Here is a 25,737-nt window from a genome sequence, read left to right on the forward strand (position 1 = left end):
ATATTGTGTCTGAGATCATCAGATAATGAGTCTTAAATTCAGCTTCAGTTTCTGTAGGTCTCTGAACTTTAAACTGTGTTAAATTGAGTTTAATTCTGCTCATAGTGTTGTGACTGATTGTGAAAATAATATTAATGTTATTTCCAGCTTTTACCCTTTAACTGTGTCTGTGTGTGTGATAATCTGAGGTTTGGGTTTGTAGCAACTCATAATGTAATAACTGCACATAATGTAATAAGTATTATATTATTATTGTAATAAAATGTTCATAATGTAACAATTTTCTCAAAATGTAATGAAATCTTGAGCTTTTTTTACATTATGAAAAAAATTATTACATTATAAACTCACCGAAAACATTGTCATATTGTCATAATTGTAACAGCTTTTAAAACATAAAATCACTTTATCTGCTTCAGCCAATCACAGCACAGAGTACAAGTTTAGCAAACATTTCTTCACTTTAATACAAGTTACAGCAAAACAAATCCTGAATGTACATCAGAGGACATGTTGAAAAATACAGTATAACTTACAATCATGTACAGTGGTTATAAAGAGTCGACACACCTCTGTTAAAACAGTTTGGGTCTGTGATGTAAAAAAGAAATAACATTTTGTAAAGTGACTTTGAGCATCAGATAGAAGCTATATTATCATGTGTGAGAATGAATTGATATATCTTATCTAGTTAGTGCTAAGTTTTCTTAGGAAAAGATGTGACAGACGTAATGTTTCATACTGCATATGTGACTGTTTGTGTTTTATTTTAGGACTGACAGTCTGATCTCTCATGATCATCTGATGGTGAATAAGGATCCACTACAGAGACTCACAGTCAACAGAATCAACAGACTGAAGATACAGTGACTTCACTGTTATAAATTAAGACTTCATTTAGATTTCAACGATCCTCTGACAGACCTGAGGAGGTGGCAGTGAAGCACCTTTTATTTCAGAGCAGCAAAGTACAGTTTCTCATTCATTGATTAACCATTTTATTTGTATAAATGCACTGTATACATTCAAAAAGGTTGGAGTTTTGTTACAGAGAAAATATAGAGCCTGAATATATTTGTGTTTGTGTTTTACCAGCAGAGGGAGACAAAGACAAATGAAAGATTAATTTTTCATGATTATGGAGAGAGAGAGAAAAAAACAGTTCAATCTCACTTTTGGAATACAAACAATAGTTGTATTATAGTTATACTTGTATTACATTTGTATTAATGTATTTAGTATGTCTTTTTTTAAATAATAAATGGTGGTAGCATTCATTAAAGCGTTGACTCATAGGCACAATATGTGGGATTATTGGATTAAAATATGATATCCAAAAACCACTAGAACAGTGTTATATATTTTGTTGACTTGTGTACTTACATTGTCCCAGATGTTTCCAAGAATGTTTAAATCCAGAGAAATAAGCTATTTTAACCAGGACACGGACCGTGTCCGTGCGATCGCCTGTCAATTGCGTCATACCCGCGTTACCCTCGATTTCCGGTTTTATTTTGTAGAAACCATGGAAACACCGAAGACGCTTTAATATATTATGTTTTATTAGACAATGGAACAACAGTTTGGATACATTCATTGACAGAAAACTAATTGTTGTTATATAGCTCAACACATTTAGTTTTATTGTTTAAATCTATTTTCCTCGATTTTCCGCAAGTATCATGTTTGTAATCATGCCTCAGAGACAGCACTGATTTGTGAAGTAGCTAACATAGCATAATCTGATGCAGCTTTATTATTAGTAGCAGTAATACAGCAGTTTCTCCATCATACAGTAAGTTTTAAAATGAATTGCATGCCATTTATCATCAACACAAGCCACCCAGCATTTATTATGATATTCATATATCGATCTATCTTACTGCAGTGTGTAACAGTGTCTCACAGCAGCCAGAGTAACGTTATAACATCATGTTCAACACTTTGAAATGTGTCTAATATGATAAACAGCGCTGTGTTACCTCATACTCATGACCGGAAGAAGCGGAAGCAGCGACTGCAGCATAATAAAATCTCGTGAAACTGAAATTGAATTCAACTTAAAATTCTGAAATTTGAACCATGCGCAGCGAGACAAATATATCGATAATATATGTTTTTCTTTTGGAAAAGTCATACTGATTTAATTGAAGTAAAACAGATGGCATATTTAAGACTAGGTTGCAATTCATTTGTGACATTTCATACCAAAAGAAAGATGAACAGGGACATTGAAAAAATAAAAACACAATAGACTCTCTTTCACTATTACAATAATAACATTTGTAATCTATATCAAAGACTATAGATATAGAAAGACGGTTCACTCAGTTATGAATGGGAGAAACTGCAACACAATATGGCGGAATACATAAAAGTAAAGTTGCGTCCCAAATGAAGCACTATACAATATGCACTTATGCACGATGTACTCATCCATGTAGTGCGTAAATTGTATAAGGTTATTTTGTCATTTAACATCGATGTCTGATACCCCTCCCCCTCCGCTACGTAATTAAAGCTGCGACAGTTGAGTGCATGAAGTGTCCAACATTCCACACTTCGTTTTTTCCGATAATTTAGTGCATCATCCGGGTATTTAAAGTAAAAGAGCCAATCGCTGATTGATAAAGCCTTTGCGTCACAGCAGCTGCCGTTAGAAGCTCCGGTTCCCATAGAAAACCAACCCTGCATCCCAATGTGCATACTATCCACCCTACATAGTATTGAACAGTAATATTACATACTATTTAGGATGATAGTATGCACATTGAGATGCAGGCCAAGACTCGCGCTTATGACTGCACATGCGCATTGCCTCATCTAGCCTGAAAAATAAGCTTTTCTAACACTATTTGAGCAAAAGAAACAACATTTATGGGACAGTTCATGTCAGATTTTGTTGCGGATTTGAAATATATAATTTAATTTTGAGTTTGCCAAGCAGTTTTTGAGATTTCAGGATTCCCCCATTTAAATAGATAAGACAGTTTTTCGAATACTATGAATTCGGACATACTACTCTGTTTGCAATTTTTTTTCTGCGTACTATATAGTAGAGAAGTATTCGATTTCAGACACAGCGTTGGTCTTGGATGCCCGAAATAGCTGCCCGGAGATCGTTGCAAATATGGCCGCCGAGTGAACGGACTTTTCTTGAAAGGGACTTTGTCTATATCCAGATGAAAAAGCTCTAATGTGTTTTTCACAGGATATATTCTGTCAACAATTTTAAATGATACTTCTTTAGTTTTATTTGTTAAACAATACAGACTAAGAACTCCCCAAAAATGTTCCCATACAGAAACATATTAACCCAAACAAATTTTGATGGAGAAGAGATATTAACAAAGAGAGATCTAATCGACTGGTTATGCACTTAAAATTAAATCAAACTGATCTAAAAACAAAAGTTTGGAGACCTTCTTCCTACAGTGTTACACCATTTCTGAACAGAGATAGTATTTTCACAGACAGAATTCATGACAATACAATATTCTTTCTATTAAATATGACACTTAAATTCAAGACATTCATTAATACTCAAAGTTGACCATTAGAATTCAACAGCCGACCAATTAATAATATATCTGTCATGTTTTGAGTTTATACATTCATGTTTTTGATCTCTTTTGTCTGTTTCTTTGTTAATCTTCTAGGTTGTTCATTATTTCTGTCACCTGCTTGTTTGTCACCATGGTTACTGATTGATTTGAGTATTCTGCTCAGGTGTGTCTTGTTAATTTGCTCTTGTTTTCCATGTATATAAGCCCTCAGTTTCAGTTTACTCCTTGTCCGTCTTGTTTAAGCGGTTCAGTTATTATATTCACCTGTGTTTCTCTAGTCTTCTGTTCAACTTCAGTGCTGCCAATTTAACAATTTTGTCACTAGTTTTAACAACTTCCCCACCCCTTCTGAGACTTTTTTCAAAAGCCTAGTAACAAATCTAGCAACTTCTTGGACAAACCTTGACTAGATTATGTGGCTCGCCCACTGATTTATATTTATATTAATATAGATCAGTGAACTCGCCAGTATGAAGTCATCTAGCGACCGGTTTTAGCTGCTTTCAGCTGAAAGAAATTGGCAACACTGCTTCTGTTTGTAGATTGAAATAAAACTTCTGTGGATCTAAAGCCCTGCTTCCAGCGAGTGTTTCTATTATACAGCGTGACAATATCAGACTCAAACCAATGTTTAAAAAAAATAGATTTTTTGGTGTGTGATATTATTATTCCAGTTGAAAAAGGAGTGCAGAAAAAAAAAAAAAAAAAAAAAAAAGTAGAAAAATCAAACACCGTGTCAAAAGGACTTGGCTATGAAAATTATACAAACTAAGAGGTATTTTGTTAACATCTACATCTAAGAAAAGATTGATAGCACCAAGTTGTTAAAATAAATGGTTAGGGAAAATATTCCACATAGAACTATTATTTTTAATAATAAAGGAAAAAAATAAAAAAAATTTAAAGTGCTATTCAAGGTTGTGAAATCCACAACATTCAAACCACCCTGATCATGTGGATTGCATAATATATTTCTTTAAATAATGAGGTTTGTTTTTCCCAACAAAATCAAATAACTTGACAAACTCTTTGGTAAATATCTTCGGTACAAATAGAGCTTGGGAGATTTATGATTAATCTTCAGATTTAGACAATAAGACACGAGCATAAATGGACAAATCTCTCTGCAACCAAGAGTTCAGCTCTTTAGTTTGTGATTTTCTTGACGACTGGTTTCTTGACAGGTTTAATACGGTTCTCAAACAGCTCTCTCCCCATCTCAGGATTTCTCCGCTGGTCCAACATACCATAGGTGACATCAGCAGTGGATCCCTCCAGCACCAGAAACAGATCTTTTCCTCATGGAAATGCAGAGGGTTACAACAGAGTCTGATGGTTGATGTGACCACGGCCCAGCGGTTTTCTAAAGATGGTGTTGATATTCAGAGGCTTCTTCTTGATGTGGAGTTTACAAGGAGTTCGAGGGAGATGAAGCTGCCTGAGGACCCAGAGTCAATGAGAGCTTGCGCTGAAACAGATGATAGATGAGAAGTTATAATAACATCAGTTCTGGTTAAATCATAGGTGGTGGTAGTTGAATTGTACTCACCGCTGGCCGTGGTGGTCGAACAGGACATGATGGTAACAAGTGTCCTTCCTCCCCACAGTATAAACAGAGATGGTTGTGAATTTGTCTCTGATGTTTCCCTTTAGACAGATGGATGATAGTGTCTACTGCATGGGTTCTGGTGCTGGAGATGTGACAGGTGGTGAGGAGGACAGGTGTGAGTGAGCGGTTTGATCCAGCAAACAGGCATTGAAGCGTTGGGAAATGAGGATTAAATGTTGGATATAACTGTGGTTGCATCTCGGAGAATAGTGAACATTTGAGAAGGAGCCCGCTGCACTCATCCGCCTCGCCCGAGTATGTCGCGGGTCGGGCCGTGGGATGGGCAGAGACAGACAATGAAGGTGAGGTGACTGATGGTCTGAGTGTTTGTCTGACTGCTTGTACCCGATCAGTGAACGGATCAGGAGTTGGACTCTGGACATCACTAGCTTCTGTTCCTCGTTGCATTGTTTGGTCTGGTCTTCTGTCACAATAACAGAAGGAGAAGACCCAGATAACGGTATCTTTATTCACAGGAAGTTCAATGAAGCAGTGTGGTAAACAGGCGAGTATGGAATTCAAAGTAGCAACATTCACAGATCTTTGTTTGTTGCAGGTTCAGACTGGTATGCGGTGCAGATGAAGTATTGCCAGGATATGAAGATGGACTGAAGGCAGGTAAGTTTCCAAGGTGAGTAGTCAGGCAAGTCTTTCCATTGGCACAGATGAGACCAGACAAAGGTGCATGTGTGAAGTGGCTGTATATATACACGAGTCCTAATGAGCATGTGCAGGTGCATGTGATTAGAATTCGGGTGATAATAATCTAGTGGGCGGAGCTGACAGGTCTGTGTAATGATGGGTCGAATGCGTGAGGATCCATTTGCAGCTTTATTACGATAAACACCAAAGCAGACAGGGGCAAAGGCAGAGACACAAACAGGGACAGGCAATGGTCGAGGCAGGCGGCAAACAAACACAGTCCAAATAACAGGCAAGGATCAGGGCAGGCGGCAAACAAACACAGTCCAATAAACAGTCCAATGGCAACAGAAATACAATCCACAAGAAAACGCTCAGAAGTGATCACCGGGGCAAATCAAGACTTCGCGGTGAGGTGGTGTGTGTGTAAGTCCTTTATAGTCCAGGTAATGATTTGCAGGTGTGTGTGGCACTTGGTGATTGGTGTGGAGTGTGCAGGTGATTGGAAGGGAGGATTATGGGAAATGGAGTCCAGGAACAGACAGTGATCGTGACAGTCTGGTGCTGTGGATGACACTGAGACTGTGACAATGGGATAGCCAGTGGAGGTTAAATAAGATGAGTAATATGAGCAGATCCTTTAGTGTAAGTTAGTATCCTTGCAGCAGAATTTTGAATATATTGCAAGCGGGAGATAGAGTGTGCTGGTACACCCCAGACTCATCATTTGACTCAGATTCCATGGTCATCTGTGGTGTTTAATGTGTATAATGTATTGTTTATGGTATTTGACCTGTTTTGGATGTATTGTTGATTGTAACACGCTTTGAGCTTGGGAAAAACAATAAATATATTAAACTATTATTATTATTATTATTATTATTATTATTATTATTATTATTACCTGAACCAGTAAATCAAGGTCTTCAGGAGTTAGACTACTAGAAGCTTCTGAGCAGGTGTGTTGGAGCGAGGTGGAGCCGTTTTATGTGAAATAAATTCCCTCATCAAAGCAGTGGTAAAAAAACAATGCAATTTTTTTTGCTAATATTTATTATTTATATTTTATTTTTTAAATGATAAACATACATGTACATGCCAGTCTGTGCAAGTCATTTGCATCTCCCAACATTGAAGTGATAAGAGTTAATCATCTTATAGAGTGGCAAAATGCTGTCTGAGGTTTTTCAGGATCTGCTGAGTGTCCACATGCTCAGGAAACGCATCCTCTGATTTCTGAGCAGCCGTGTAACTACTCTGAAGATCTCCAACCTTCAAGTCACAAAGAAAACTCATTAAACACTGTCAAATTTATTTAGCTGAAAAAACCTTGAAAATATATTTCTGAATACTGAAAGTGAGGGATGTAAACATGGGTTTATTTTTGTCATTTTAATTAGTAATATGTAAAACTAGCTAAAGATAAAACAATAAACCAGAAGCCATATTGTCATAAAACAATGACAGAGTAACACACATCAGGGTTGCGAGTCGTACCTTATCAGAGAGTGTGGCGAAGTTAAAATGTGGTTCATACATGTGAGGAGACAATGAAGCAGCCGTCTGCAGAAAAGCTTTCGCCTGTGACAAAACAAGTTAAGTTACAGAGATGTTCAATCCTGATCCTGGGCTGCGCTCCACTTCCCTTCCCTCGCTAACTTCCCTCTGTCTCGTTGACTCGGATGTACGTCATTGCTTATATTGCACGAGTGTATAAACTTAAAGCTGCAGTCCGTAAGTTTTGCCTCTTTGTCGCCATCTCTGTTTGAAACCTGCAATTGCAGTTATTTGCAGAATTATTATCTTTAGGTGGGTTGTGCATCGGCACGGCTCCTCAGCGCAGATGAATCTAATGTTTGCCATAAGTCGCCACACCTGTGATACTGTACTTCAGAATCACAGATTCTACGTCTTGGAAATAATAAGTTATAAATAATAATTATAATAAATAATACGAATTTTCACCGGAAAATGTCATCTGAAGGAGTAAGTAACAAATCTGCTACTTTTGTTCTGACAAACTGATGAAAAAGCAAAAATTGCGCTGCCAATGGTGATTAAATCTGACGATCGCTTAGCTCAGATCACGCCAAACCATGCAAATGATTATTAAATTTGTTCTTAAATTGTTAATGTTAACAACATCAGCATTGCATGACTGTGTATTTAGTGTGTATTAGTGTCACCTGTAGATTTCAGTTTCTGTAGTCACTCCGCAGTCCGACATCTTTTGCTTTTGACTATGGGTGAATCTCCAGTCTCACTGATGATTGTCATTTGGACCTTTCAGGATTACAATCCACCATCAAAACGATAAGTTTAACTATTGCAGCTGCTGTGAGAAAAGGCTATAAATGATCTGTCACCTGCAGCAACCTCACATGATGTAGCTACTAGCTGGGACTCCTTCTTTATGTAAACAGACGTGACATAATGACGCAAAGACGAGCGGCTGCATACGCCAATTTCCCACGGAAACACACAGTACCACCCGAATTATAAAACATTAAGGGGGCTTTCACACTGGCAGTTTAGTTTGAAACGAGGCACGGTTGCTGTCATCATGCGAACCCAAGTGCGCACTGGGGTACCGAACCCGAAACTACCTGAAGGAGGTGGTCTGAGTTCGGTTGCACTCGAACTGTTCGTGTGAATATGAAAGTAACACGGACTCAGGTGCACACTTGTTCAGGAAGTAAAGTGACCTGTGTATGCGTTTTAGCTGATTTTAATATATTTAGTAAAATAAAACACATGTAAGAGATGATAGTGTTGATGATTTACCTTGGATTCGAGCAGGAGTGAGCCTGCAGTGTATTCGCGCTTTGCGAGTGCAATCAGAGCGGCAAATGAATGGTAATCAGCTGTCTTCCTCAAAATAGTCTGTTTGCAAGCAGCGGAAACCCGTCTACATGCAGCGCACATACAGTAAACTCAAGTGTCATTTACTCTGCTGCACACAATAGCAGCAAATTAATAGGAAGAACACAATTTACTGACCCGCGTTCTGTTTTCTATCATGCGCCGTGCACGTTTGTGATGACGTGAGATGAACGCAAACGCACCACGGTTCGACAGAATCAATTTGAGTGTGAAACCAGACCAACACTGCGGGGGGCACCGGGAACAATCGCACCCGGGCTCAGACCGTGGCAAATGAGCCCAGTGTAAAGACCCCCTAATACAAACTTACCGTTGTGAATCGGGCTAGGGTAATGAGATAGTTTTGAACACTGGCTGGTTATGGACTTGCTCAAAAATTAATTTTGATAAATTTTAACCCAAAAAAAGTTACGGACAGCAGCTTTAAGGAAGCAACAAGTAATGTGCGGTTAAATCCCCAAATCATTCATATATCATAAACTATAGTTGTGTGGGGTGGGGGTGTGAATTAAGCACAAACTGCTGTGATGTCACAATCGTGTTGCATTGTGGGATATGGAGCTGTCTGAAATGCACATGTGAGTCGAGTCGCTCCCTTAGTGAAAATTGAGGGGTTGAGGGTCTGTCCATATAAACTTCCCTCGTCCACTTGACGAAGTGGAACACACTTCAAAATGGCGGCAGGATTCACTCGAGGGAAAGTGCTTAGGGAAGTTTGTGAGTGTGTGTCTAAAAGTGAAGTGGAACACACCTCTAATTAAACACACTTGAACCAGTTTAGGGCAGGGTATCGACACAGATTTCACAAATCTTTTGACTGATTCAGATTCACAAGCTCTGGATTTGATTCAAAATTGATAGATTTGGATATATCAGGTACAGTTCATGAGTGTGTGTGTGCTAGTGATTAATTGTTTCTGAGGCTTCCTCGTTTGCAGACTGTTATACAGTTGACCTAAAACATGTGTGACATTGGACACAGAGTGTCTGCTCACCACTGCAACATGTCCCAGATTATACCAGACATCAGCCTGTTCCTCATCACTGGACACCAGGGCTAATGCTCGCTCGAAGGACGACAGGGTCATGTCATACTGCTGGGCGTAGAAGCAGCACAGGCCCAGATTGTTATACAGCTGGCAGTTGAACACCCCCATCTGCAGCAAACGCCTGAACAGAAACCAAACCCCAGTCATGATGCACAGATCCCGTCTTTCATGTATATGTCCCATGTGTTTACCTTCACTAAAGGAATGCTTCTAACAATTATTCTTCTTAATATCAATTCTTTCTACCAAAAAAAAAAAATCTATCAATTTTCTGATTAGTTGATTAATCCTTTGGTTAAGTTGCCCCATTACTCTTTCAAAGTTTTTTCAAACATATCTCATAAAAATACAAAAATAATTATACTAATTATTTACATAATCATACAGTTTACAGTATTGCACCAAAATGCATTGACCACAGCACTATTAATATTTCTCATACGCTGAATATAAACACAACCGATTATGTTTAGTGTTCACGCTCTTCAAATTTCTCCCTCTTATAAAATTTTTTTAAAGCATGACATTTATTTTCTTATTTTTATGCTTCTAAAAATATCATTAGTGGTTGATAAAATATTAAACCACTGTATTCAGTGGTGGACAATAAAGTATTTGTACTTCATTTGTACAAATTCTCATTACAGTAAGAATTTTTTAAAATGCAGCTCAGCCTGAAGTCTTTATCCATGACTTTTGCCGTTTGAGCCGAGTGGATTAATGGTGCGTGTTGTCAAAAACAACAAAAACAATAACTCTTTTATTTATTTATTACTTTTTTTGTGGTGGAGCCAGTGAAAATTATTAATTGAATCGAATCGAGACATCTGTATTGATACCCAGCCCTGATCAGATGCTGAGTGTGAGGACGGGTATCAAATCAGGTGACCACATGACTCAAATCAGATGCCAGAAAATCTGATCTCATACGTGTTTTTGTTGGTTACATGCATGCAACAAGGAAAATGAAGAGGAAAAGAATAAAGCAATCCCACCTGTAAAAGCGCAGGGCGATCTCTGGCTGGTCTGTGTAAAAATGATTGCTGCCAATACAGGCGATGGCCTCCACATGTGTGTTGTCCTGCTTCAAGACTTCTTTGTAGTACTCTGTGGCCGAGATCACGTTATTCATTTCCTGGAGGAGACAGACAAATGAATCCAAAGTATATTAAGTGATGTGAACGTAAAAGACAGCTTAAAATTAGGGCTGGGACAATATATCGATGCGTCGTGATTCGTGGATCGATTCTGATATTTTCCAAATGCATCGCAAATCGATTCTGGGCTTAGTTTTTAACAGCAGATGGCACTCTAGGCTATTTTTTAACCACACGCTCAAATGCTCATGAAGAAAAGTGCTCGTGCAAAGTCTGAGAATGTATTCGCACCTCAGAATGCTTTTATGACGCAAGATTAATGTAAACAGCCCACTGCAAACACTCCTGTAATTCACTTCAACCTTTTCAAACTTTATGAATGATTATTTTATAGAAGGTTCAAGTGGTGTGTGTAAGGAATTGGAAGGAAGCAGAGTACGACTGTTTCTAAAGCACGAAGTGCCATCTGCTGTTGAAAACTAAGCCCAGAATCGATTCGAGAGAGAATCGCGATATATACGGAAAATATCAGAGAATTTCTCGATTCGCGATGCATCGATGTATTGTCCCAGCCCAGCTTAAAATACCTCATGGATGCGTGCGATTCCCGTGAGCAGCGTGACCTCCGCTGGGAAGTGATCCAAGCCTTGCTTAAACACATTCAGAGCCGTGATGGGCTGATCCAGACGCTGATACACCTGCGCAGCACAAAGAGTCTTACTGGGAAGCAGTCACAGGAAGCTGTAAGCCACAAATCTTGACTTGCCGAATGGTACCTTTGCAAGGTAGAGGTAAGTATCCACAAATTCTTGGTGAGTGAGAGCTGATCGGAACTGCTTCTCAGCTTCACGGTGCAAACCGAGTCTACAAACACAAATCCTCTACTGCATCTGATCAGTACTTACAAACAAAATCTCTTCATGCAGGTCAAAATGATTCATACATTTCTGTAAAACCGTTATAGTCCAGTTGCTGAATAACACCATCAGAAAGCATGATGCCACTGATTCTCACCTGTAATAGCATTTTCCCAGCTGTACTTTCCACCACCAGTCTCTGAACTGAGCGTGCTCCGTGGCCAGAGCAGCCAGATCTAATGCCTGCAGATTGGCAAGACGGAAAAAAGGATTTCTTATACACAGCAAACAGCTATTAGCACAAAATCATATGAGACCTACTTACATTTTTTACATCATTTTCATGATGAAAGATGTATTCAAACAAGGTCTTGTGTTTGAGAGGGAGAGACAGAGTGTCAGCGAGTCATGACAAACACTTGATTATTGTGTGTTAATAATAATTACATCACAGATATTACATTAAATCATGACTAAAAGGAATTACTTCTTTCACAAAGTAACTTTTTCAAGAAACTTTTACAGTTAGGTTAAATATACCTTGGACAAGTTCGGTCTCTTGGCGTACTTTGCCAAGTTTAACCTAGAAAGGTTAATGAATGGCCCATCTGGATTTGTTAGCATGGAGGCCTGAGATGGTAACAAAAAAGACAGTTAACTTACAATGCTTCAATGATACAAATGTTTGCAAGTCAAACTAGTTCTTCCGTTAAACAACAGAATCAGGAATCTGCTGTATATGAATGGTCAGGGTTAGGGTTATTCTTACCGTTCCCAGCCTGACGAATCTCCCAGAAGCGCTGGTGACCGGACGGGCTGTGCTCGCTGTTCGAGGCGTTCTGATGGCCTGCTCCATCGTCTCTGGTCTACCAGACAGAGTACTAGGTCTTACAAATCCTGTGATGGGACGTCCTGACTGAGTCATTGGTCTAGGACACATAACACAATATTTCTATGAGATTATGTCAACCCTAACAACCCTCATTTGAACTATAACATATGTGAGGATCATGGAAAAGATTTGAACAAACATCATATTACAATTTGCTATAAATATGTAAACAGCAGCTTGAATTTTTATTCACATATTCAACGTTCAATAGCTTCCGCTAGAACCAATCAGGTTTGTTCTCACACGTCAAGCACATATGCAACGTTTATATGTGAATAAAAGCATAAATTCAAACTGTTCATCATATAAAGCGAATAAGTCTCTTCAGAAAATTTGGACTAAACCGCATATGAATTTGTTTTATGATTTCTTTTTGAACTTTTTGAAGAGTCAAAGTTGTAGTTGCGTAGCTGTCAATGGAAAATTTGGTCTAAACCGCTTGAACGGCTGGTTAAAGGAGACCTATAATGCCCCTTTCACAAGATGTAATATAAGTCTCTGGTGTCCCCAGAATGTGTCTGTGAAGTTTCAGCTCAAAATACCCCACAGATCATTTATTATAGCTTGTCAAATTTGCCACTATTTGGGTGTGAGCAAAAACACCTTTAAATGCAAATGAGCTGCTGCTCCCCGCCCGCTTTCCAGAAGAGGGCGGAGCTTTAACAGCTCACGCTTCGGTTGCTCAACAACAACAAAGCTGGAGAATCTCACGCAGCCAAAATGAGGATTGTCAGTAACGGTGTTCAGCCTTACATTGTTCAAACCGCAGTCGACACTGATGGAGAGACTCAGGAAGAAGTTACAACTTTTAGAACAATGGTTCCCAAACCTGTCCTGGAGGACCCCAAGCACTGCACATTTTGGATGTCTCTCTCATCTAACACACCTGATTCAACTCATCAGCTTATAAGTAGAGACTGCAAGACCTGAAGTAGGTGTGTCAGATAAGGGTGACATACAAAATGTGCAGTGCTGGGGGTCCTTCAGGACAGGTTTGGGAACCACTGTTTTAGAATGCAACTGGACGTTTCTGAATGGTTAATGGATAAATTTATGTAGTTGCTGTGGAGTTGATTCAACTCATCGACTAGCATGTGCCGTCATGTTAATCTTTTGTGCAAATTCAGTGTTGAATTTACCCTCGTTTGTGAAGCAGTCCGGCGTAAAATGACGGCATGTCAACAACACTCTACTACAACAACTCTTCCTCTTCTCTAAAGCAGCCCAACATGGCCTCACCCCCTTTGTTGTGTGTTCTCGGTTTATGTAAATTTTAGGGTTAGTGATGTCACCAACCCAGGAAGAAGCTTGTTGTAGTCCTTACCAGCCGTTTGTTGTAGTCCTTAAACAGAGAATTCTTTAAAAGAAAATATCTCCCTTTGCGTTAAACTTTAGCCCTATTCGGAAGGGACTAGTTTTCTAAACGACGTTTGAGTTACAATTCTTATCACTCGACGTCTGTCATTTCATGTTCAGACTCGGACGGGACTAACATCTCCGTGTTTATCACAGAGATGGGAGTGTGTGTGTTCTAGATGTGGGCTTTACAGAAGCTCACGTGCTGTATTTACATGCATAATTTATGACGTATATATCTTTTAATCCATTATTTATTGATCTAATTTTAATTATTATTAAAACCCTATTTAAGTAAACTTCACGAGTTTATGTGAGCAGCGAAATCTAGCATCTTTTAAAACAATCCTCATCTATACTGGCATTTCAGAAACAATCTCCATCCACACTGGGGTACCTTGAGCAAGGCACCCCCAATCGCTCCCCGGGCGCCACAGCATTAAGGCTGCCCACCGCTCCGGGTGTGTATCACGGTTTGCAGTGTGTGTGTGTGTTCACTACTCACTGATTGTAGAAGGTGTGTGCACTAACTTGGATGGGTTAAATGCAGAGGACAAATTCCGAGTATGGGTTACCATACTTGGCCTTCACATGTCACTTTCACTTTCACTTTTTCACTTATAAGAACTAGTTATTCAGATATCTGTCTTTCTTTCATTTTTTATTGATTTATTTCTTTTTTGGAGTGATGGAGGGAGTTTTGACGTCATTAGTGACATTTGCAATGATGAGATGATCAGTGTGGATACACAGATACGCCTCACACCATCAGATTCATCTAGAGCCAAAACACTCACGTAATTAACAAACAATGTTGCTCTGCAAGTAATTTGCAGTTTTATGCTTTAATAGCGAGAGGGCCGAAGGTTACACAGTGTAGCTTTACAACAGCTGGTGTCAGAGGTCAGAGGTCAGAAGTAGGCACCTGACAGCTGGAGTGGGCGCTCCGCCCTGGCTCGTTCCCAGAAGTCTCAGTGATGTTCCTGGACCTGACAAAACCAAAACAAGATGTAACGGCATCTTGTAAACACACATATTAGGTGCGTCCCAATTCACGTACTTGTGCACTATTCTATGATGTTTTTAAGTAGTGTGAGTAGTAAGTTCACACAGAAAACAGCAAAAAGAAAAAGTGACTTTAAATACCCGGATGATGCACTAAATTAACTAATTAAATTAATTAATTAAAAAAGAATGCATGAAGCTAGATTTTTTTTAACACAGAGGATCTTTCTTTTGCATTTCTTTTTATTGCATGTTCAGATATACAACAAAATATTCTGTGGGCCATGAAAGTTTTGTGAAAATGATCAAAAATGCTGGCTGGTAACTTTCTTAAAGATCTCTGGTGGGGAAAGAGTTAAAGTGCAGTTCCTGTAAAGCTAGGGCCTAAAGATGTTGAAAAACTGAGCTGCACTATATACAAATAAACTCGTCTTGATGTGTCTATGTGAATTATTTTTCTGGGACAGTTATATACTCACGTGCCACCTGAGCGATGGAGCTCTCATCCAACATCATCTCGGCGATGCCTTCCTGATCCACCTCCACCTCATCGATGTACACCATCTCCGTCAGAGCCCGGGTCTTCAAGCTCCACGCCGCCTGAAACCATCAGAACGAGAACATCATCTTCAGCTCTTCAGAAGAGGCTTGATCACGTGTGCAGTCAGACCATCACGTGTGTCACAACTAAACACACTCTCTGAGAGCAGGAGGATGCTACTGTGTTCACTGAAGGAAAGGTACAGGGAATACTGAACAAATAATAGGGAATACTGGGAGTATAATACTGGAACTTCAGGGATCATAACACAGCCGACAAGCTTAATGAAAGGGTTAACGTTACAAACAATTACCTCAGAAACTTGACCAGTACCAGGCTCCTTAGGCAACAGTAATGGAAGAGTGTGAACACTTTATTTGTATTTCAAATACTGACGTGTAGCAGCACATGACCAATAAAACCTGGCTGTTACATTCTAGTTTAATAAACACAGATCGCAGATCTGACAGTAGATATAATGAGTTTATGAGCACTAATCCACTGAGCTCCTCAGCTAACCTGCTAACAGCGCACTGACCTGGTCATACGGGCTTTCTGATAAGAGCTTTGAGCAAATATCGGAGCATCTCTGGAACTTCCGTCTCCTGCAGCAGATCCAGAAACAGCGGGTCCATCGCGACTGTCACCTCCATGTGCACTCGATAATACACCGACAAATGCTACCAAGAAACGTTACAGACGGCTGTTTTTTTTTTTTTTGCAAACAAGTCAGAGATGACATTAATGAAATACAACTTTGCATACATTACACATAATGTATCAACAATATAATGTCATCTGAACCTATGAAAAGAGAAAAAAGTTGACTGTTAAGATAGCTTTTTTTAGAACATAAAGAAAAGCAGTCACAAATAAAGAAAAGAGGATAAAAACAAAAAACAAACAAACACCAAAACAAGTATTAATCGCGGTACAACACTACAGTTGACTGTAGAAATAGTCCGTGAAACATCAAAAGAGGGAAACTTAATAACCAACCTGCTGTTTGTAAACTGAGTTTTGGAGAACCACATAAAAAAACAATTTTAACAGTAGTTTCCTATCAATCTCTGAAGCTAATGTTGCTTACACACTGCACTGTATCAGACATCCATTAAACTTCAAAATATTTTTTCTGCAGTCCACTCAGAAATGACACGCAGTCTAAACGCATCCCACCAGCTGAGAACCATTCATTCACACTGCTTCAAAATCACTGTCATCTGAACTCTCATAATCAACTTCTTCACGGTCCTCCAGTATCTCCTCGGCCCATCCTTCAGCAGAGAAGCAGCATTTGGTCCTAAAGCCTGGCTGTAACTTGAGCACACGGCTTGGACCTCCTCCTCCACATCTGCAAGCCTTTTCTGAAGAAGACACAGTAGCCCGCGATGACCCTCTTCACTTAAACTGCCTAGAAGGAAAAATTAAAGCGAGGCATGACAATACTTCCATTGAGCTGTTATTGAGCTGACTTTACTGAAGAACTACAGACCATTTAGATCCAGCCACAAGGAATCCATAATGAGGATCTCAAAGTGAGTGGGGTATTATTGTCATATTTGATATTCAATGTCTGATCATCTAGATGATCCATGATTTTTTATCACCAAAGGACAAAGGAAAATGGTTTAAAAATCTTAAAACTGACGTGCTTTATGGAGATTTTTGTACCCCTAATTATAGAAACCAATACCAAGTCTCTAGGCCCAGACATTTTGCTGTTTTCCACCTCTTTTCTCTCTTTGTTGTCAAATCCCAACCCAGAATGAAGCTCCAACCACTCCTCCCACAACAGTATCAAACCTGCGCTCTTCCCCTCCCACTTCACCCCATCGCCACAGACAGCAAATTAAAAGAAAAAATGAATAAACTTATTAAAATTACAGCATTCATAACCAGGATATGTAGTGGTGGTTGGTACGATTCCATAGTTTCCCCAAAAGCATCACAGCAAGTAGGTAATAAAAGTTATCTTCTTCCCACTGTTTCTGCTAGAAGACATTTCTGATTTCATTGTCCGGATGTTCCCAGCCTTCTGAGAGAGGTGCAGTGCTGTCTCATCTCCCTCATCACAATGATCTTCCTCTTGAAGCCACACTTTTGACATGTACGCATCAAAAATCTTCTTGGTGAGGATGTTGCTGGATTCTGAAGTCACACAAATAACTTCCCTTCGATACAAATTGACCTGTACATTATAAACAGCAGGAAAAACACAAGCAAGTGTACATCCCATAACATGGAGCAGAGTGCAAAAATTTTGATTCAAAAAGTCATCTTATGAAGGTGTAAGAGGTTAGGAAGACACACACACACTAAAGATTGTCTCCTTCGTTTCTTTATTGTAAGAACTTCTACTCAGCTGCTTAGGAAATACTGCAGCCGAACTCACAAGAGACCGAAGCTTGAGGAAGACCTAGTGCTGGAAATGACGTCACCTGATAAAGAATAAGGGAGTAAATCCTCAGTGTAGCAGTCAGAAATTAAAATAAACATTGTAATTGTGTCGTTCGATTATTTAGAAGTACAGACCCAAACAGCAACAGATATGAGACAAATGTAATATTTTCTCTCAAAAGCACCACCGCTGCACAAAAACTATAGAATAAACACTGTAAAATTAATCATATAAAATGTGTGGAATTATTTACTGTGGAATATTTACAGATAGGTGGAAATTTACATTGTCCCATATGACAATGTATCTCATCTGCTCTGCATCCATTTGGTCTTCTGCTGTGACGATTTTATGTTGTCTGTCTAAAATGTGAATATGTGGGCTGTGTTGTAAGGGTCTAAGTTGGCATGCTGGTGGAGGACCCCATTCTGCGTGACTGCAACATATATTGTGATGTTACCACCACGTTGTCCCGGGACATTCAAAATAGCTCTGTGGCCAATGATGTTTCTCCCTCTCCCTCTTACTGCAACATTGAAGACACATAAACTCACCTTTTGCCTTTTTATCGTAGGCTACTTACACCTGATTGTTGAGTTTACAGTTACGCACCTAAGTGTCTGAACACCTGACAGCCATGTTTGATCAATTGGTTTATAGGGGTGGTATTTTGGAAAGCAGTGTCTTGAAATGACAAAGAAGTGACATTATGTTAGATTTCTGTGTCTAATGTAGAGAAGTGTGTTTAGTGTTTTGCAAAAAGTGTGTGGCTGAGAATGTGCTTATAGTGCAGATCTGGGCTGAGGTTTTGCTCCTTGAGTATAAGTTTTCAGTAACTGTGTGTTATTTTTCATTTTAGTGTGTAAGCAATCTTAAAAAACTGTAATATCTGTAAAATTACATGGAAGACATTTTAACATTAAGGACCTGAAAACATGTTAATACCAAAATAATCCAGATAAGACATAAAAATGACAAAAATATTAGATGAGTTATCAACATACCAGTCTGATTATAAAGGCTTTTTTTGATGAACACCAAGAAACAGTTGTTCAGTTGATTTCTGAAGGTTATGTTGGTCATCACATCTGGTACCTACAGAATCTTAAAGCAACAACAATATTACAAGAAAATGATTCTGATGTCTTTTAGGCTGTACATTTAAAGAGTTTCAAGTTCAAGTTTAATTTAAAGCCCCAAATCACTGTTTACAGTCTCAAAGGAGTTTACAAGCCCACAAGTTTATAGCAAACAAAACAAGATGACACGCCCAAATCCTTATGGATGGCAAAGATTCTCAGTTATAGAACTGATGATCACACTGCAATATTAATAAACTACTTAGAAGAATGTCCATAAAATACTGTACCATCAGTAGCCCATTGTCTGACATCATGTACCCATGATGCACCTGTTCTCTGGACACCCCAGTTCACTGCTCAAATCCTCCAGTCTCTGAGACTCAGCCTCAGCCTTTTTGAAAGTCTGTTGTAAAAAAAAAAAAAAAAAAAAAAAGATTTTTGCCTTTACAATCATAAAAAGTGAGAAAAATCCTGAAAAGCTTTGTAGACGTAACTCAGACATAACATAAAACTGTACCTTGATGGATCTGCTGGATAATGCAAGATGAAGGCGGTTCACCCAATATCATGGACAGTTAGCATGTCATTCCTGGCTTTTAACAACAAATTATGTGATGGAGGAAAGTCCCATTAATGCTCATGGTATTTCAGTTCATCCACGCATTGACAATGGAGTTTTAATTTAAGAGAGATGTTATACAGTGTTATTAATGTACTGTCATATTACACTATTTACAGCTTTCTCTTATGCAATCTCAGAAAAAATATAAGACAGAAAGAATAAAAATAATAAAAAGAAGAAAGAACAAAAGACAGGTTTCCTAAAATAATATAAATAAGCAACAATTACCAGATTTTGTCATGTTCTTGGTTGTGAGGGCACAACGAGACAGGTAACTGTTTATCATCTCGACCTCCTCCCCTGCAGTTGTGCAGCACCTTCCAGATTATCTAACAAATCAGTGTGGCACTTATATTATAATCATATACAGTGTATTATTTAAGTAATAAAGATACAATTTCAAATGATGAAGAATATGCAGCACCTCACACTTGGTTGAATGAGTCTTGGCATGACAGAAAGGAACGATCTCATCTGCAGTAAAGGTCTGAGTTCAACATGGAGACTGACAGCTTCTCAAGGTAGGGCCAATACTTGCAAGCAATATCTGTGCAGTAGAGCTGTCCGTTTGTGGCTGCTTGGAGCTCCTTCTGCAGGAACAGTGGATAGGCAAATATTTCCCCCTGTTCATGTTAAGAGCCTTGAGTAGCTCTCTGTGTCTGCAAACAACCACCTCAAGGCCCTCTTCATCCAGTTTGCCTGCTCTTCTGGCAGTTTCACGTGCAGCAGACCACTGACTGGCTCCACAGATCCCTCTGCATGACAAAATAATTCTGGCTAAAACTGAAATTTGAAATTTTTCCACAACTAGTCAGGTTACATCTGTCACAGACACGCCAAGCTCCACCGCTCACCAATCACAATCACTGACTCTCCAGAGTACTGATCACCCGCACCTGCACCTCATTATCACCGCAATCACCACCAGCATAAAGAGCACTCACACACACAGCCTACATTGTCTGGTCTTGTTTGCATTACGTCTTACCTGAATGCTTACCTCAAGGACTCCTACCGAACTACTTGCCTGTCTCCAGCGTCTCCTGTTCTCCTCGTGTGAATCCCATCTGTGTGTGAGTGTTCCTGGTCTCCAGTGTCACGTTTCTCCAGCGTCTTCCGAATCAACCCGTGTCTACAATCAACAAGGACAGTATCACTTCTCTGCACTCTCTACTTCATCCATTTCATCACTTATTATTCACCTGCACTACTGTTTGTCTCGTGCTGGTATCAATAAACCTCTCTACCTGTTATATCTGCCTCGGTCCCTTCTGTATTGTAACACATCACACCAACTGACATCTTTGTAATGATTGGAGACAATAAAGGTTTACTTTCAAACTACTACTTAAGGTTTAGTCAGGGCTCAGGCACATCTTCCGCTTTATCTACTGCAGCTACACAAATGAGTCGAAAGGCAGGGTGACAAACTGCATTCACAGTCACTATCTATTACAGAGATCTGCTATTACATAATGAATGACCGAGCTACTAACTATCCACTTTGGGCTCCACCACACACACCCATATCCAAATCCAATTTCAACACAAGATGGCTTGAAAGAGTGCACCATATTGCTTAAAGTGCTTGTAACAAACTAAGATACTAGTCTGTATTATATAAGCTTACACCAACTGGTCTTGAGGGATACATTAACTATTTAATAAAGAAACAATCCTACATTTCAAATTGTGGATTTAAATCAAAGGTGCAACACTGTATATTTTACTAACACTTTTCATTTTACTCCTGATCTCATCAACAAAATGGTGAACATCAGTGTCCTTGGCAATGAAGGTGCCATCAAAATATGGTTCCTCTGACCTTGATAGAATAAGAAAAAAAGATGTACAGTGTCAGACATTATTTGTTCTGTTAATTTCAAATTAAATAAAACAACTACAATTGTAAAACAACTAACCCTTTTGACTGATGAAATCGGTGCTGTTTTCGGTACAAGCATGTTGGGTGTACATGCCGGGCAAGTGAAGTGCTCTACACTGGCCATTTTCTCACACTGGAACTGGCAGAATGTGTATTCCATATAGCTTCTTTGGAATACGTCTCCATGTGTTTTCCCAGCCTGTACATTCGAGTAGTAAAGGAGTAAAATGAAATAGCTACACTAATATTCTCCCAACTCTACTTATGGCAACCTTGATCCACACTGATCTTACCCTTCCAAAGTGACAAGTCCTCCTGTCCAACATCCGCAAAAAACCTTGTCTCGATAAACTGGGTGCAACAGTTTTCATTTCTTCAAATGTACTGAAGACATCCACTGAAAACAGAGTGTCAGCATTCACAGGTGCTGGCCAATCTTATTAGGTCGCTCATGTCAGGTGTCCAATGTGCCAGACATAATCTGCACAGCAAGTTTGGCAAGTGCAAATCATACCGACCTAAAATCAAACAGTAGAACAATACTTGTTTGTAACACACAAAGGGACAAAATAAATTAAATTATAAAACCATAGTTCATGCCATTTATGCAAACTAAAATTATTGCTCGGCCAACTGATTCTGTGATGTTTGCAGGGTCACAAGTGCATTAATGGACAGATCTCACTGAAAAGAGAAGCTCAATAATTAGTGAGAAAGCATTAAAATATGTCCGGTTAAGATGGTAATTTAAATAAAAGTCAAATAAATAAATAAACCATAACTTTAACCACTTTACCAAAATAATCTCTACCTTGATTGAACAGTGAATATCTGCCATGTTTTTTTACACAGCTCACCGTTGGCTCAATGGGCTTGTAAATTCCCTCAATGCAGGACTCCCTGTTATGGAGGGAGAGTTTCTCATGTTTATGTCTGTCTCAGTCCATACACAGACACTCTTGTGGCATGCAGCGAATGATGGCAGGAGATGTGCAGTGGCTGCAGTTCCTTTCTGGAACCACATTGCAGGACAGCAAGCAGTCGATGTGATCAGATCTTGCTTTCCGCCACTCATCTTGGGCTGCAGATTGACACAAGCACCATGATGTGGATGTTGAAGGACACTTTGTGCCTTGAACATCTGATGAGGTCAGAATGTCCTGCAATTTCTGCATCTCACAGTCTGAAAGACAGAAATAAGAAAATAATCATTCCTTTCACGCTTATTGTTGCTAACTTGCTTAATTACAGTAAGGTGTCATCTTACCAAATGAATGTTGAGAGCAGTTTGATTGGGTAACTGCTGTGGGAACCTCCTCAGCCGACTCAAAAGGAGTCGTGTCCATTTTTAACGATACTATATTGGAAAGGAAGATAAAAGCATGATCAGACAAAAAATAAAGACTGAGGACGGGTGTAGGGAGGCTATAGGAAAAACAAAAAGGCCGGCTAAGTGTTATGGACAGTGAGAGACAGTAAGGTGAAAGAAAAATAAAGGATAGAATAACAATACTTACTTGAAGACACGGGGGCTTCTGGAAGAGAGAGAAAGAGAGAGAGAGAGAGAGAGAGAGACAGTAAGAGGATATAGAAGTCACTCTTAAAAGAGCCGTTGGTTCAGTAGGTGGAGGTAAGGGGTAAAGGGTGTAGATAAGGACAGGAGCTGTTGGACAAAGGACCAAAAAAACAGTTAATTCTCTTGCAGCAAGACTTCCTGGATTTGTCGTTCACCACAGAACAGAAAGTACACTAGACACGGAGAAAGGATCTAATGTTACTGCACATTAGGGGTGGGCGATACTGCAAACTTTGGTATTGATCCCATTCCAAGTAAATACAGGACCAATATCACTGACACCGATACTTTTTCCTTTTAAAAGCATGCACTTGAACTTACATGTACTTTCCTTTAGGAGAAAGCAGTGTGTCCTGATATATGAGGTGAATGCATCATTCATATGCTAAATCTGAATAAAAATAAAGATTCTGAAAGCATTGAAGGAGATCCCATAATATTTAATAGATTTACAGTAGTAACAATAAATGATATTTTATTATGATATGATTAATATAATATTTTTTAAATATGATTGTTTCATTATCAATATGGGTATTATCTCTTGGATGGATACCTAATTTGATATATGTTATTTTCCATCTGAATCTAACCATGTCATGTCAAGAAATGGAAAAGTCAGTCAGCTGTTCATTATCATGTTAATTATTGTGCCTTTTGCCCCAACAGCAGGGGCGCTTTTTACCCCAAATACCATACGCCTAGAGAAGGCAAATCGTGACACTGACACGCTTCCTCTAGTGGACCAGCGTGTGTTTGACACGCTTTGGCGTGATCGGGTTGATCTCAAAAAAGTGATGAATTTATCATGTGAGGCTCCTGTTTCCTCAAATGAAATTAGAGATGCAAAAAATGGAACAATGACTCCTACTATGAAACAAGGGCTGATATCTCTCATTCCAGACAAAAGATGCAACTATAATTGATAATTGGCGTCCTATTACTCTTCTTTTGATTATAAATTAATTGCTTCCATATTCGTCAAGAGATTAAAGCAACATTTACATCATATCATTAATGAAACACAGATGGATTTATGAAAGGTCGTCATATTAGTTGTGGATCTTATTGATTATAGAGATGAAATCAAGTCTGATTCAATTATCTTATTCCTCGATGTTTATAAGGCCTTCGACACTGTAAAGCACCAGGTCCTCATGAACTCTTTAGAGGCTTTTGGATTTCCCTCAAGATTCATAAATATTGTTCAAATGTTGTAAAGAAATAGATAGTTGTATAATTTTAAATTCACGTTCATCACCAAGGTTTCCTATTCTTCGTGGAATACGTCAGGGTTGCCCTTTGAGCCCCTTTTTATTTTTATTGGTTGTAGAAACATTATCCATAGATATTTTGCACAATAATAACTTTGCTGGCCTGAATATCTTTAACAGAGAGATTCGAATCTCACAATTATCAGATGATACTTTATTCTTGAAGGATAAAGAGCAAGTTTCTCCAGTCTAACTACAATTAATGCCTTCTCTAACGCTTCTGGGCTCAAACTTCATTTATCTGAGTGTGAAATTATTTATTTGACACTGTAGAAACTGAAATTGAAAATATAGCGATTAAAAATGAAGTGAAATATTTGGGGATTCATATAACGAAAAATGTAATTAGTAGACAGTTTCTGAATTTTTCTCAACGGTTATTGAAAACAAAATATATTTTTAATAATTGTCTCCAAAGAGATTTATCAATTTTAGGCAGTTTTCTTATCCAAAACAGAAGGATTATCCAGATTTGTGAACCCTTCCCTGTCTTTAGCTGTAGATAATCACACCTCCAAACATATAGAGAAGATTTTTCTTGATTTTATTTGGAGTAATAAATCTCACAAACTGAAGAAATATATTTTAGCAAACAAAAGGAGTGATGGAGGTCTTGAAGTCCTGAATTATTGACTGTGACAGGTGGCCTCTCTTTTTTGATGAAATGTAATTACTCCACTGGTAAATTACCTGTTAAACTGGCCAGATTTCATCAACAAGCTTTGTTAGCCTGGAAACTGGTTTACAACCACAACTTTCCCCCCACAAAACCATCTCATGGAACAATTCAGATATTAAAATTAGAAACAGATCATGCATTAATGCGGCCCAGGATCTGTGTTGATATAAACTCACTGCATCTGTCCTGTTTACACACATTCCCTTATGCATTCATAATACTGTGTGCATTATTAAATGATTTGCCTTGCAGAATTAGTTTAACAACTTTCTAATATCTCAAATTCTATGAAGTGCACCATTTGGGTCAGGGCCTGACATTTCTCGATCATCTGGGCCCTCCCCCAAACATCAGGATTTATTCATTATTTAATGTCTTAATAATTTCTGTCCTTTCCTCTTGATGAGTTTTCAACATTTCAGTAAAAGTGGTCCAAAGTGCAATTAAGTTATTATAGCAGGAAAAATAAATTAAAACTGTTAAAAAATGTACAGTGTTTTTACAGTATGGTTTTAATTAATCTGATTCTTTCAGGTTTATGTCACACTGCAATGTTCCACATTTGAAGCTCATTTGAATAGTCCGGTTGTCCATAAGGAATTTCTTACAATGGTAAAAGCTTTACCTAATGGTCTTGTTCATTTAATGAGATGTCACTTATCATTTAAAGAGATTGTAAAGAGTGAACAGATATTTTTGGTTGAAGACAAGAGTATTTGTG

At 38.7% G+C, this 25,737-nt stretch overlaps 2 protein-coding genes across 52 annotated transcripts in view; one reads left to right on the plus strand and one right to left on the minus strand.

Annotated features, from left to right (window-relative positions):
* The window catches only part of LOC127498610 (NACHT, LRR and PYD domains-containing protein 12-like), a 362,780-nt gene that overhangs the window by 237,663 nt on the left and 99,380 nt on the right, over positions 1 to 25,737 (plus strand). The window lies entirely within an intron of this gene.
* Positions 6,923 to 25,737, minus strand: part of LOC127498614 (tetratricopeptide repeat protein 8-like) — a 133,876-nt gene continuing 115,061 nt past the window's right edge. Inside the window, exons 1-12 of one of the 2 annotated variants that reach the window (XM_051868204.1) lie at positions 15,436 to 15,535; positions 14,877 to 14,940; positions 12,473 to 12,632; positions 12,244 to 12,333; positions 12,029 to 12,073; positions 11,861 to 11,946; positions 11,623 to 11,710; positions 11,434 to 11,544; positions 10,745 to 10,884; positions 9,696 to 9,870; positions 7,315 to 7,398; positions 6,923 to 7,089 (exon numbers count right to left, since the gene is read on the minus strand). In XM_051868204.1, the coding sequence (XP_051724164.1) occupies positions 6,973 to 7,089; positions 7,315 to 7,398; positions 9,696 to 9,870; positions 10,745 to 10,884; positions 11,434 to 11,544; positions 11,623 to 11,710; positions 11,861 to 11,946; positions 12,029 to 12,073; positions 12,244 to 12,333; positions 12,473 to 12,632; positions 14,877 to 14,940; positions 15,436 to 15,520 (1,245 nt within the window). In that variant the 5' untranslated portion in view covers positions 15,521 to 15,535 and the 3' untranslated portion in view covers positions 6,923 to 6,972. Of the gene's footprint in view, positions 7,090 to 7,314; positions 7,399 to 9,695; positions 9,871 to 10,744; positions 10,885 to 11,433; positions 11,545 to 11,622; positions 11,711 to 11,860; positions 11,947 to 12,028; positions 12,074 to 12,243; positions 12,334 to 12,472; positions 12,633 to 14,876; positions 14,941 to 15,435; positions 15,536 to 25,737 lie in introns of those variants that run through there. The other variant, XM_051868203.1, reaches the window with a different exon arrangement.

The sequence above is a fragment of the Ctenopharyngodon idella genome, chromosome 17 (genome assembly GCF_019924925.1).
Source record: "Ctenopharyngodon idella isolate HZGC_01 chromosome 17, HZGC01, whole genome shotgun sequence".
In the NCBI taxonomy this organism is placed as follows: Eukaryota; Metazoa; Chordata; class Actinopteri; order Cypriniformes; family Xenocyprididae; genus Ctenopharyngodon; species Ctenopharyngodon idella.